The sequence below is a fragment of the Panthera onca genome, chromosome E1 (genome assembly GCF_046562875.1).
Source record: "Panthera onca isolate mPanOnc1 chromosome E1, mPanOnc1 haplotype 2, whole genome shotgun sequence".
Taxonomy (NCBI): domain Eukaryota; kingdom Metazoa; phylum Chordata; class Mammalia; order Carnivora; family Felidae; genus Panthera; species Panthera onca.
Window position 1 is genome coordinate 55759935 of NC_138352.1, and position 14595 is coordinate 55774529.

At 49.0% G+C, this 14595-nt stretch overlaps 1 protein-coding gene and 1 long non-coding RNA gene across 5 annotated transcripts in view; one reads left to right on the forward strand and one right to left on the reverse strand.

Annotated features, from left to right (window-relative positions):
- The window catches only part of LOC132687705 (uncharacterized), a 30515-nt gene that overhangs the window by 13890 nt on the left and 2030 nt on the right, over positions 1-14595 (reverse strand). Inside the window, exons 3-5 of one of the 4 annotated variants that reach the window (XR_009614233.3) lie at positions 10727-11038; positions 7905-8101; positions 6336-7367 (exon numbers count right to left, since the gene is read on the reverse strand). This is a non-coding gene — a long non-coding RNA (uncharacterized LOC132687705). Of the gene's footprint in view, positions 1-6335; positions 7398-7904; positions 8102-10726; positions 11039-14595 lie in introns of those variants that run through there. The other 3 variants (XR_009614230.3, XR_009614234.3, XR_009614231.3) reach the window with 3 other exon arrangements.
- GSDMA (gasdermin A) lies at positions 3238-13819 on the forward strand. The gene is made up of 11 exons (XM_078437178.1): positions 3238-3750; positions 3930-4110; positions 7343-7508; positions 8304-8400; positions 8926-8973; positions 9381-9404; positions 9914-9934; positions 10573-10727; positions 11155-11269; positions 12360-12433; positions 13150-13819. Exons 1-11 carry the CDS (start codon positions 3480-3482, stop codon positions 13390-13392), a joined length of 1395 nt encoding a protein of 464 aa, XP_078293304.1. The 5' UTR covers positions 3238-3479; the 3' UTR covers positions 13393-13819.

The window sequence follows — 14595 nt, forward strand, 5'->3', positions numbered from 1 at the left end:
AGCATCCAGATGGAGGGGGTGGGGGGTGCAGGTGAGGGGGGCGGGGTGAAGAGCAGCACAGGAACAAGCCTGACATGGTTATTTTTATTCTCAAAGCACAAGACCTTTAACCTGGCTGACCCCACAAGCCCTTATTTCTTCTCTCCCCTCTCCCACTTGCTCTCTATCTTCTTTCAAAATAAATTTTAAAAAAAACTTTTAAAAAATAAAAATAAATAAAGGTTGAGAGACTGCACAGCCTAGGACTATATGCTGGATTGCAGTGGCATCAGTCACATCAATGCAGTGATTAAGAGCCACAGAAAGGAAGAGATGGAAATCCAGGAAGAACCAGGAAAACAGGTAGAGATGGAAAGAATATAGCACATACACGTATTTCTGCACACATGCGCCCATGTGACAGGGACTGAATGACTAAAGACAGCCTTCCCACACAGCCAAGCCCTTGGTTGGAGCTGTTGAAGGAGGAAGTGGTAGATGGCCCCACAAGAGAGGTCTGGGGTACAGGAAGGAAGGTGAGCCAGAAGATAGGGGGCAGGGACTAGAGACCCAGAAGGTTTTGTTTTATGACACAGAGAGATTTGGGAGCATTTGTCATATTGAATGAGACTTTGGAGACAGAGCTGTAATTCAGTTTTTAGGGAGTTTTGCTGAGTGTGGTGTGGTCTGATCTCCCCCATTAACCACCAGCCCCTCAAGAAAACCTCCAGACAGGGTGGGTGCCTGGGTGGCTCAATCGGTTAAGCATCCAACTCTTGATTTCAGCTCAGGTCATGACATCACAGTTCATAGGTTCGAGTCTCATGTCGAGCTCTGCGCTGAGCATATGGAGCCTGCTTGAGATTCTCTCTCCCTGTCTCTCTGCCCCTCTTGCTCACACTCACACTCTCTCTCTCTCCCTCAAAATATATTAACTTTTAAAAAAAGTTTTTTTAAAAAAGAAGAAAACTTTCAATAAACATATAACCTCCCTTCGTGGTTTTCAAGGCTGCATTTCCTATTGGATGAGTGGTACTGAGGAGAGCCTCAAAGTTAGAGCATGAAAACAGACTCAGTTGTATTCAGGTTATATACGCATGCAGACGTTGACTCGTGTCCCAACACTAAAGGAGTCTTGCTTGGAAATGTCTTGATTTGTCATCTAGAAACCCAACCAAGTGTGTAAAGTCCCTTTTGAAATTCCTTCTAGGCACAGACTTAAGAACAACTCCCGAGGCAGACATGCTCTGTAGTCTTGCCACTAATTCCGCTCTGCCTCTGCCTATGCGTGTGCGTGTAAGTGTGGGTACGATACTCCATGAGGAGCAGACACGCTGAACACAGAGCAGCGGGAAACCCCTTGGTCTATCTGCATCCCTGCCTACACAAGCACAGGCAGCTATCAGCACCACAGATATGTATATGCAGCGAAAACCAAGGGAGGGAGGGAGTGATGTGCAGGCAGACCAGCAGAGAGACGCGGGACAGCTTCTCAGCTGCTCTTTCTGCTGGGATCTGTGGACACACGGGGTTTCTTATCCCTTTATCATGCCCACAAGGCCTTACCATGTATCCTAGATACTTCCTGATGACCACAATGATGACAGAACAGAGATGCCGCCTTCATCACACCTGCACGCACACGCACACACACGCGTGTGCGCGCGCACACCTCCCACTGCCTCTCTGTTGCCCCTCTCCCAAACGTGCCTTCTTTCCTCTCCTCTCAGCCCGTGAAGCCAACCTTCAGTGGCCACCTCTATCTGGTCTGGCTCCCTCCACCCACGCTGGCACCTGTCTGGCAGCTCCCCACCCCCTCAGCCCTCAGGAGGCCAGGGCCCAGGGCCCGGGGCAGGGCACACGTGGAACAGGTTGATGCTGTTCTCCTGGAAGTAGAGCAGGATAGGGGTGGGGTCACTGGGGCAGGCGGGGTCCCTGGAAGCCTACATCCTTGCCTCCAGAGAAGCATAAAGCGGCAGCCTGTCCTGGTGAGGGATAGTCACTCTCTCAACCTACAGACTGAGAGCCGGCTGCTGGACAGAACCTAGAACTGCTCTCTGGTAAGAGCCTGATGACAGCAGGGGAGGTGGGGGGTGTTCTAGGGATGAACAAGAACATGGGTGGGAAGAGAAGGGCCTAGAAGTCCCCTAGAGCCCTGGGGGGTAGGTGTCTTCATAGACCTTGGAGACAGAAGTGAGGAGTGGTCCTGTGAGCTCCTCTCTGGTGAGGAGGAGACAGCACTCACCTGATCCCTTCCCAAAGGCATCTGGCTGGCCCCAGGAGGTTGGCCTGGCCTGGCCCTTCCAGGAATGAGGAGTAAAAAAAGGCACATTGGAGCCCATGCGGTTGGCAGGCTGGTCCCACGCACCTGTACGTGTGCCTCCTGCTTCCCTGACTCTGTGAGGTGCCCATGGGGGCTGTGAGGCAGTTCCAGGCCAGCTGCTGTGTCCTCTTACAGCCACAGGAATAATCCAGCTGTGCCAGCTGGCCACCCAGCCAAAGCACCTGGACTTGAACCTCAAAGACAGAAACCTAAGACTATGAACCTCAGGCTCTTGCAAACCCCACATTCTCCAGGGCCCTCTCACCCCAGTATGTGCCTCCCAGGCCCACATTCATTCATTTCTTCATTCATTGTTTCCACACACATTTGCCAAGCTCCAGGTCTGCACCAGGCACTGTGCTTGGTGCTGATGCTACAGGGATGACTAAGACCCATTTCCTGCCCTCTGGGAGGCCACAATCAAGTAGGCGAGAGTCAGGTGCACAGATCACAACAACATGACATTGCAGGTGTTTTGGAAGGGCATGTACAAAGTGCTTTGGGGACACAGGATAGAGTCACCAGCTGCCTGGAGAGGAGTGAGAAGGGAGTCACCAAAGAGGTGACCCAAAATGAATCTTAATGAATAGGGATTGGAAGGGGGCGTATTATAAGCAGAGGGAGCAAAGGCAAATGCCTGGGTGTATTGGGTAGCACCTGGAGGGAACTGGGTCTACTCGCACCCAAGAACCAGGAGGTGGGCACAAGGGAAGTACAGGGTACAGGGAAGTGACGCCCCACCCAAAGAAAGGACAACCGGGGCAGGTAAACAGCATCTGCCTCCTCGGGCCCTCGGCACCAGTGGTGGCTGCCTCCTTCCCTGGCATCCCAGGTCCCCACTGTCACAGTTCTCTGGGGAAGACGAGGTGGGCACAGCTGTATGAGAGGAACTTTACTTGCAGCACTAATGAAATGCTCTAGCCAGGCTCCGAGTCCATGAAGAAAATGAATACAGGGTGAGCAAAGAGCCCTTGGCAAACAGAGGGAAGGCCTGGCTTCTCTAAGCAGCCCTGTGACTTCGGGCAAGTTGTCTCAGCTCTCGGGGCTGTGTCTCCTAGTTGGGAAGAGAAGACTCCTTTGGTTCCTTTCAGCTCTGACATTCCTAGAATCCAGGCATCTTGAAGCCCCACCCCCCACACACACCCTGAGCGCCATCTCTCTCTGCAGGGGCCTTCCCATGTCCTGGTCTCCCAACTTGTCACTCTCCTGTCTCCCCCCACCCCCCACAGGGAAAATGACCATATTTGAAAATGTCACCCGGGCCCTGGCCAGACAGCTAAACCCTAGAGGGGACCTGACACCCCTTGACAGCCTCATAGACTTCAAGCGCTTCCATCCCTTCTGCCTGGTGCTGAGGAAGAGAAAGAGCACTCTCTTCTGGGGTGCCCGATATGTCCGCACTGACTACACCCTCCTGGATGTGCTTGAGCCTGGCTGCTCACCTTCAGGTTAGTCTGGACACGGGGTTGAGGACAGAGGGGTGGGGCCAGGCACTGGCTTGTGAGGAGGAGCCCAAAGCTCCCTCTGCCCAGATGTGGTTTGGTGTCCTGTAGCCCAAAGTTCCCCAGAAGGCAAGGGAAGAGGAACGCCGGCCAGCCTGGCGCCTTTCATCTTCTCTCTCCTGCAGATCCAACAGACTCTGGGAACTTTAGCTTTAAGAATATGCTGGATGCCCGAGTGGAGGGAGAAGTGGACATGCCAAAGACAGTCAAGGTGACGGGGACTGCAGGGCTGTCCAGAAGCAGTACCCTGGAGGTCCAGACACTCAGTGTGGCTCCCAAGGCTCTGGAGACCTTGCACCAGGAGAGGTGAGAGTGAAAGGGCTGGAGAGCTACCAGGATGGGGTGGGTGGTGCCTGGAAAGGGTGCTTTGGGCCCTGAGCTAAAGGGCAGGGCCTTCACACTGACCTTCACCTATGTGGTCACCACAGGAGAGCTCTTGAAGATGACCCTTCTGGCCCATGAGTGCCTCCAGGCCATTCCCTAACCATTACCCCCCATCCTTCTGCTACCTCCAGTACCACCCCCCTACTATCATACACACACATGAGGATGCATATGGTCACGTTAACTTGCTGTGTGACCTTGGAAAAATCACTTGTCCTCTCAGAACCTCAGTTTTCTTTCCTGAAAAATGATGGGGTTCGACGAAAATCTCTAGGGCTCCTTCCTAAACTATGACTCTATAAAATACACTAAAAAAGGAAAGGGTCTTAACTGCTCCTTAGTGAAGCTTGGGCACAGCGTTCTGCTCCCATAAATCAAGCCATCTGCTCAGTCCCATCCACACACCAGGTGCCCTCGGGAATGCTGCCCCAGCAACACAAGGGGTGTGGCAGATGCCATGTCGATGTGGTAGTCTGGACATCTCAGACGTTTGGCTTGACAGGGAACTAAAGATGAGGACTGGGGAGGCAGGAAGGAAGGGCTGGGGTGCTTAGAAAGTCACCCAGTAAATATTTATATAGTCTCACTGAGTGCAAAATACCCTACTAGGTGCCAGGGTGCACTAGGACATCTTTGTCCAAGAACCTTGCAATCTAGGAGTTGGGGGCAGGAGAGATGTACAACAGTGACTATAATCAATCCAAGGTGAGAAGTAGTAAGTGCCATAGGAGGACTTTGCCTGAGTTTTGTGGCAGGCCAGAGGGACTTCTGGCTGGGGAAATGAAGAAGGACTTCAGAGGAGGCAGCCCATGATCTAGGCTTTGAAGGATGAGTAGAAATTGAACATGCAAGTCTGGGAGAAGGACATTACAAAGGCACATGGGTGAGAAACCTCAGAACCTCTAGGGAGAATGAAGAGCTGGTTTGGCAGGAGCAGAAAAGGTAAGAGTAGAGCAAGTGGGAGGTGGTAGGGAGGCCTAGACCATGGAGGGCCCAGGTGTCTGGTCAAGGAGGTGGAACTATTCTGTAGGCTTCAGGGGGACCCTAATGACACCTTGATGTGTCATGATTAATCTGGCCACATGAAAGGAAGCTAGAGGAGGAGGGACAGGAGTTGGAAGGAGGCGGGCTAGGCAGGACACTGTTCCATTGTCCATCTGAGATATAAAATGAGGATCTGAGATATAAAATGAGGGAAGAGCAGTCAGAATAAAGAGGGGGGAACCATTGGGGCTGGGGGACCTCTGGGGTGACAGAATAGACGACTTGACAGCCAATTGCAGGGTGAGGGAGAAGGTTTCATCAAAGATGGAGATCCGATGTACAGCAGGATGACGACAGTTCATAACTCTATACTGTACACTGGAAATTTGCTAAGAGGGCAGATTTCAGGTGCTCTCACCACACACACACGCACACACACACACACACACACAAAATGGTAACTATGTAAGGAGATGGATATGTTAATTAGCTCAACTGTAGTAATCATTTCTCTATGTATATGTCCATCGAAACACGTTGTGGGGCACCTGGCTGGCTCAGCCGGAAGAGCGTGCAGCTCTTGATCTTGGGGTCGTGGGTTCAAGCCCTACATTAGGTGTACAGATTACTAAAAAAATAAACTTAAAAAAACCATGTCATATACCTTAAGCATATACAACTTTTATCAAAATTAATTAATTAAATACATGAGAATTTTAAAAAGATAACTCTAAGATTTGACCCAAGTGATGACATTAACAGAAACAAGAAGCCTGATTTTAGAAGTGTATTTGGAGAGAAAGATTGTGAGTCCCTTTTGGACGTTTTGAGTTTGCGGGTCCAGTGAGACATTAGCTGAGGGGCCACAGTTAACGACACTGCATTGCATATGTTGGACATCTAAAACCAATATGATGCTATATGTCAATTATATCTCAAGTTTAAAAGAAAAATTTTTTAAGTTTATTTATTTATTTTGAGACAGACAGATACAGCATGAGTGGGGGATAGGCAGAGAGAGGGAGACGGAGAATCCCAAGCAGGCTCCACGCTGTCAGCACGGAACCCCACACAGGGCTCGGACTCACGAAACCATGAGATCATGACCTGAGCCTATACCAAGAGTCAGATGCTCAACCAACAAGCCACCCAGGTGCTAAGGCAGTTAGAAATGAGGGCCTAGAGCTCAGGAGAGAAGTCAGGTGAAGATCCCTGTGTGGTGGTGAGCCATATAAAGATGAAAACTATAGGAAGGGGGTTGGGGGCAGGGGAGGATGTTCGAGAGAGTTCAGACAGCAAAGAACTGAGAACAGAATCTTAGAGAATGTAAAATTTTAGGGAACCAAAGAAAATAACACAGGAGATATAGACAGAACGGATAGGAATCAGAAGCCCAAAGGGTGGGAGCAGAAGCAGGGTGGCACAGTGGGACTGGAAGCCCCAAGGAGACAGAGTCACAGGGAGGTTTTGGCCAGCAGGGGTCAGTGTTGTGCAGAGTTAGGGAAGGTCTTTGAATTTGGTGGGCAGGAGGTCGTTGGGCTTTCAGTGGAGGAGGAGAACCAGAAGCCAAATTATAAAAGAATTTAGGAGTGGACAGGAAGTAAAGACTGTGTATGGGCGTAGCTTTCCAGATACTTGCCAAAGAAGTGAAGGAAAGAAACGGAATGGTAATTTGAGGGAGCAGAAAGATCAAAGCACACTTTTATGTAGGCAAGCAAATGGGGTCAAAGCAACTAGGGTTAATAGCAGAGACAGGATGAGAGATGGGGACAAAGGACCCCAGGAGAGATGAACAGGGCTAAGAACGGGGCAGGGCTGGGGGGGGGAGAGGGGAAGGTACCCCAAGGCAGAGGGAAAAGGGGGAAAGAACAACCAGAGGGGCCTGTTCCGGGCCAGAAGCTGTGCCAGCTGATTTCCCAGTTTCCCTCTCAGCAACTCTGCAGGGAAGGATAATTATCCTCATTTTATAGATGAGGCACCCAAGACTCAAAAGTAACTGCTCTGCTAGTAAGCGGGAGATCTGGGCTTCAGCCTCGGTCTTACTCCAGAGTCCTCACCCTTTCCCTGACGCCACCATGCCTAGCTCCTGGGAATGACCGAAGAAAAGAGAAGCTCACGGCCCATGCCTGGAGAGGTTCTGGCTGATTCCTTAATGCTTTCTCTGCCACAGGAAGCTGTCAGCTGAGCACCCATTCCTGAAGGAGATGCGAAACCGAGGGGAGAACCTGTATGTGGTGATGGAGGTGGTGGAGACCGTGCAGGAGGTCACTCTGGAGAGAGCTGGCAAGGCGGAGGGTTGCTTCTCCCTCCCATTCTTCGCCCCGTTGGGACTACAGGTTTGGTTCACACACGCGCACACACACTTACATTTAGCCTCTCCTTAGAGGCTGCGTTAACACATTAACTTTACCTTATCGGTGCCCACCCAGGATACTAAAAAGGACCCCCTCGTTCTTCCTGCTTTTCAAGATTCAGGCTCCTGTCGGCCAGACAGAAGTCCTCTCTCTGGCAAGGGTGCCCTGGGTGGGCAGATCCCTGTGCCAAATGCCACAGGGAGCTATCAAGGAAGGGGAAACTCATAGTCATGGATTTCCCCTCATGGTGCTCCCAACGTACAGGAGAGACACCCTTGCTCTTAGAAAGTTCTCAGTCTCATGGAGGAGACACACAGGTTAAAGCCCAGAGAACACAGGCTTAGAAAATTCAACATAAATAAGTAATGGTCTACATACCTAAATCTAGTTTGTATAAATCTTCAAGGGATGAGTTGGAGCTGAGAGTAGGATTAGTCATGGAAGGCTTCTCGGAGGAGATGAGCACAAGACAGATGGCGAAGAGGAAGAAGGCACGGGGGCCTGTGGAAGCTCTCAGGTGGGACAGAGATGCACAGGCAGGTGACAGAGCAGGTCTGGCCACTTCCTTCATGTGTCTGAGCCAGGAAGAGAGATAGAGATTGTTAGTGGGATGATGCAAAAGAGCTTTGAAGCTCATTCCATGAAGTCCAGACTGGTGGAAAGACAATCTGGGACACCAGTAAAGGGTTTTCAGCTTCTTATCTCCTCATTTCCCCCTCCCCCACCCCATGTCTCAGAATCTCTGCAGGTTCATAAATCCTCATTGTCTGATCCTAGGGATCCATAAACCACAAGGAGGCCGTAACCATCCCCAAGGGCTGCATCCTGGCCTTTCGAGTGAGACAGCTGATGGTCAAAGGCAAAGATGAGTGGGGTGAGCAGACGCTGGCATATTCTCCCCTCAAGACAAGAATTACCCGCATTAGTACTAAGGCATCCCGGTCCCGTCTTGTGGCAAGTCAGGGAATAGTGCAGGAGTGTACTGTAATGTGACCCAGCTGCCGGGGAAAGAACTGCAGAGGTTGCTCTGGAGAGGAAGTGAAGGAATCCCTGGGTTCTGAGCATCTCCTCCGTGCTAGGCACTGCGTTAGCTGGGGAAAGGGGACACAGAGATGAACAAGCATAGCCTCTGCTCTCAAGAAGTCTGTGGCCAGTGGAGGAAACATCCATAGACACCAGTACTAGGATGCAAGGCAGAAAATAGTGTTGTCATGGGAAAGGATTTACAGAGAAAGAAAAGGGTTCTTCTAGCAATAGAGGTAGATCGGGGGTTAGGTGAGGCATTTAGGGACAGGGACCTACCTAGCCCTTAGCAGAGCCCATGGACTTGAGAATGGAGAAGGGAAGGTGGGTAGCTGTTAAAGGTCCTCCTGTTCTCCCCTCTCTTGCACCTTTACAGACATTCCACATATCTACAATGATAACATGCAAACCTTCCCTCCTGGAGGTAAGTGAAATTGCTACCTGGTTTCCCATATCTTCTGCCCAACCCTGATATCATCTGCTAAAATCCTGTACCCTCTAACAGCATATACCATAGTCCCCCAAGGAGCCCCTGGTTTTGTTTCCCAAGTCCCCAAAAATATCTATCCCCAACTTTAGGCAAGACAGATAGAAGCACATGAATACTACCCTAGAGAGACAGAGAACCAGAAAGACCAGAAGGCACCACTGGAAGCAGAAATGAAACTTGGAGGCATTGTGTGTTCCCAAATTGGGGGGGGGGGGGGCGAGCTAACATAATCTCTGTGTGTTTTTATAATGATCACTGATAAAGCCACCTTGACATCCGCTCTAGATAAAAAAGCACAAATAGGTTTTATGCTGACATATGTGCATTGTTTCTGTCTTCAGAAAAGCCAGAGGAGAAGCTCACCCGTAAGTGTTTCCTCTCATTTCACTGCAACTTTCTTGACACAGATTTTTAAAACTCCAGTCTTTTTCTGACAACGGGGAACATGGCAGAGCAGGTCTCGGCAAACAACTGTCCCCGAAATGTGGCAGAAATTCCAATAGCTTAGGAAAAAGTGGTGGAAGGGGGAAGTCTTTGGGCAGGATACCCAGGTGGTCTGAGCCTCAAAGGGCCTTCTTAGCTATAACCTGTCCCACGCACATCTGCAACTCTGCCACCCACACCCAGCACCCGGGACGGGAGACACTGAGTCACCATGATGCCAACTCAGTCAATCCGGGAGCCCTTTTTCACGTTGCATTAGCTTCTCTCCTGCCCCATTCCTGCCTCCCACAAATGGAGCAGGTGGAGCCTTAAGATGGCTGGGATATCCCAGGAGACAGGATACATTTCCTAACCCCCATTAATGTGTCATCCCCTGGGTATGGCTACTGTTTCGGAGGAGTACATTCTTGTTTTTTGTTTTCCCCCTCAGTTATCCTGGCATCTGATGCTGGTAAGGAATTTTGTAAGTTTCTCCCATGACTTTGGCATGAAGACAGTGGGGTGAAGGGAGGGAAAGGGAAGTGCTGAGTCCCAGGTCCCGGTGATTGGAGCTACTTCCAGGAAGCCACTCTCCAGGACATATTCTTAGGATGCGAGGCCCCTGGAGAGTCAGGCCAAGATTCAAGCTAACCTTGATCTACCCATGTCCATGGATATAGACCCATCCATGCTAGCCTTCACTCAGTCACCAAAGTCATTCTTTGTCAACTAATTCATAAGAAGGGGAAATAGACTTTCCTTCTCAACTTTTAGCTGGAGTTTTGAAGAAAGGGGAATCAATTGTCTACCGCTACAGAATGGGGCTTGAGAGCCTAGGGACAATCAACTCCCCCCTTAGATATTAATGTGGGTCCTGGTCCACCTCCTTGCCCAGACCATCACCACAACTCCTTCCATAAGTCAAGGCTAGCAGAAACTTCACAATCCTGTTCCTTGGTCAGGAAGAAAGAGAGGCGAGGCTCAGGCTGGGAGCAGAGCACAGGGACTTGAGGGAGGCTGAGTGAAGGAGCCCCGCAGGCAGAATGCTGACTGAATGGGCAGGCTGCCAGATGGCAGATGGTTTGTTTACCATGTTTACTATCCCAATAGGGGAGGAACATGAGGACTTCAAGACACTAAAAGAAGAAGTTCAAAGAGAGATCCAAGAAGTGGAAAGGCTGAGCCAAGTAGGGCAAAGCTCCCTGCTCACCTCCCTCAGCAAACTTCTCGGGAAGAAAAAGGAACTACAAGACCTGGAACTCACGGTGAGGTCGCAGAGAAAGGTTGCTGGTAGACACGTGTGGGTGTCACAACTGGCAGGGGGAGTCAACAGTAGGTGGATGTCTCCCTCCAGTGGGTGGATGTCCAGGTGCACCCCAGACTGCCAGGCGGCCACTGCTCCCTCATTCCTCTGGAAAAGGGCAAACAATGCAGATTCCCTCAAGGCACGACAGAGGGTGGGCAGCAGGCCAGCAGGCCCTTTTCTTGGAAAGAGGACTGGAACATTTCCTTTCCAGAGTCCAAGGCTCAGGGACCAAGAAATCCAAGGTGTCCAGTACTTTTTATGACTTTGTACCTTGATAAAGAAGTAAGGACATGAGTTAGCACATCTCCAGGGACTGTTATGTGCCAGGCACTATGCTTGGCCCCTTCATTGTGTTATCTTACTTAGTTGCCCACCTTTCCCCACAGCTTGAAGGGGCTCTAGACAAAGGACATGAAGTGACCCTGGAGGCACTCCCAAAAGATGTCTTGCTATCAAAGGAGGCTATGGGTGCCATCCTCTATTTCCTTGGAGCCCTAACAGGTAAATGGAGAATAAGGTCCTCATTTATATACATTTTCGGCAATAGGAATGAATCACTGAATGAATCCCCAGATATACAAATGAATGAATGAATGAATGAATGAATGAATGCCAGGCAAATTATACCACAGTTAAGTAGTATATACCTACATTTAAGGAATTTGGTTATAGGGGTGCCTGGATGACTCATTTGGTACAGCATGTGACTCTTGATCTCGGGGTCATGAGCTCAAGTCCCATGTTGGGCACAGAGATTGTTTTAATAAAATAAAATAACAAAAATTTTAAAAAATTGTTTGCCTTCCTAAGGCATCACTTGGGCACCTTGGATAGTCTGGGAAGGTGGCCTAGTCTTGCTAATAGAGGTTGGGAAGTAACCCTAGCTTTACCAGCCACGTATTTAAAATTTCTACATATGGCTAAGCTCATCACTTTTGTATCAAAATGTGTTAGCTTTATTTGATTTTATTATTTATTTTGAGAGAGAGAAAGGGTGAGTGGGGGAGGGGCAGAGAGAGAGAGAGGGAGAGAGAGAACCCCGAGCTGGCTCTGCACGGACGCGGGGCTCCAACCCACGAACCGTGAGATCATGACCTGAGCTGAAGTCGGACCCTTAACCGACTGAGCCATCCAGGCACTCTGAAATTTGTTAGCTCTAATTGCAGAGAGTAACATCTTCTGATCTTGCCCTGAATTCTCTTCTTCCCTCTGCATGAAACATTGCCCCTTAGAAAAATGCTCTAGTCCTTCAGGAGTAAGCTGAGATGTTTGTCCTCTTAAAAAGTCTGCCCTCAAATGCTAAGACCAAAATAGACCCCTCGGCTATCGTTCCATTGCTCCCTTAATACCCTGTACTGTCACTGCACGTGGCTTTGCCTTCTCCGCTGCACTGCAAGTTCCCTGAATGCAGGGGTATGACTTTGCTGACACACCCAGCAAAGGTGCCTAGCATAGAGCAGCAAGCATTCAACCATGGATAAATGTGTGGATTAACTAACACTGACGTTCTGGAAGGGCATCCATTTCGAGTCTGTAGTCCCCTTCGTACCCACACCACACATTTGTTTCTCTGCTTTTCTTTTTCCTCCAGAGCTAAGTGAAGCCCAACAGAAGCTGCTGGTAAAATCGATGGAGAAAAAGATCCTACCCGTGCAGCTAAAGCTGGTGAGAAAAAACAGCAGGTGCTAGAGAGAGTTTGGGAGGGAGGCAGCTAGAACCAGTGGAAAGACACAGACTGAGCCTAATGACAGACTGTCCTGAAGGGCCTCTGTCGTATCACAGAGGCTCATGCCCACGCTCATTTTTCTCCGTGTTCTCCCTTTTTTTTTTTTTTTTTTGCTATTTTATAACCAGAAGTAGAAGAGTAAATTTTGTGCCATTATCTAAGTTTTTCAGCTTGAGACGTCAGAAAACTCTGGTTTGGCTTATTCACAGCCAAGTGATGTGGGCAAATCTCTTAATGTCTCTGAATCTGTACAATAGGGCTAAAAAGAAAAGCACTGGCCACTGTACAGAGCTTTTAAAAGGCCCACATGGAGGGGCGCCTGAGTGGCTTAGTTGGTTAAGCGTCCAACTTCAGCTCAGGTCTCATGGTTCATGAGTTAGAGCCCCGCATTGAGCTCTATGCTGACAGCTCAGAGCCTGGAGCCCATTTCAGATTCTGTGTCTCCCTCTCTCTCTGCACCTCCCCAGCTAACACTCTGTCTCTCTTTCAAAAATACATAAACATTAAAAAAAAAAAAAAAGGCCCACATGGAGTTGTAATGTAACAAAAGGAGTTATAATAAGAAAAAGGTAGCCCTCTTTGTGGTTATGTGTTAGGAGAAAGGTCTCTCTCTATGTGTCTCTCTTTCTTTTCATGCTATTTTGGTTCCTTGCAGGTGGAGAGCACAATGGAACAGAATTTCCTACAGGATAAAGAGGGTGTTTTCCCCCTGCAGGCTGACCTGCTCTCCTCCCTTGGGGAGGAGGAACTGACCCTCACAGAGGCCCTAGTGGGGCTGAGTGGACTTGAAGTGCAGAGATCGGGCCCCCAGTACATGTGGGACCCAGACACCCTGCCCCGCCTCTGTGCCCTTTATGCTGGCCTCTCCCTCCTGCAGCTCCTGACCAAGGCCTCCTAACTTGCCTCTTCGCTTGCTCCCTGCTTCCTGAATGCCTCCCTACCTCATTGTGCTGTGTCCTTATCACCCAAGGGTATTTCAGAGCCACCAGGCTGAAGATGACAGAAAACCTAGCTGATCACCTAAGATGAGCAATTTCCACTTGTCCAGCTCTATCTCTCCCCTTCCCCCTGCAGTTCTGCAACCCATCTGCTGGTGCTTAAATCCTCTAAAAGTAGAAACTTTCAAACTTTTAAAACTATGAACCATGAACCATTTCAGCAAAACCAAAACGAATTCATTTCTTATCCCAATCCCTCCTGCTTACGCTTCCAAAACTCAAGTTTTACTGGCATTAATGGAAAATATTATTTTACTTTGGGTGAAATGTCTTCTGGTGTTTTTTTTTAACTTCTGCCAAAGAAAAAAAGTAGACCTTATCACACTACATATAGATCATATATACATGAATACTATTATACTGTCTGCAGCATAATTCTGGGAAATGCCCAGAAAACAACTTATGAGGGTATAGAATGTGGAATCTAGCTTCTAAAGTGAGAAGATCATCAAAGCAGGTTGTCTTCAAAGAGGAGGCTTTAGGGTCCTCTGGACTCAGGTTGAGAGACTGGGACGGGCTTGTTCATGATACAAACCCAAAACAAGAGTAGGACAACTTTCAAGTGTACCAAATAGAAAATACAGATGAGTCTTCAAAAAAAAAAAAAAAAAAAAAAGTACCCAAGAATAAGACTGACCCATAACTTTTAAAAAGAAATTGTGATATTATCTTATTTCACCTTTCTCTCTTCTGCCCTCAATTCAGGGTGGTTGTGGGAGGAAGTAATGTGGGCTTACAATATGGACCTGCAAATATAGATACTGCAATCTTATATAACTACTGGGTTCATACCATCCTCCTCTGCCTGAAGCTGGGTTTTAACATCTCTCACCAATTTCTTTTAAAGTAGTTTTATAGGTGGAATAATTTCTCCAAGGTTTTTGGCCCCAGGAGTCAGACTCTCCCCTCCTTAGCCACCCCCCTCCCCCGACCGGTTCCCTCACTCAACAAGAATTCATGATCAACTGCCAAAAGCTTTGCGTTAAGCCATCCTCCCCCATTCTGGGGCATCTTTCAATGCCTCACTACATTGCTCAAAGACATCCTGAGTAATTATCTGCTGACTTGGTTGTTTTTCTCTTGTGATGTATACTTAATAAAGA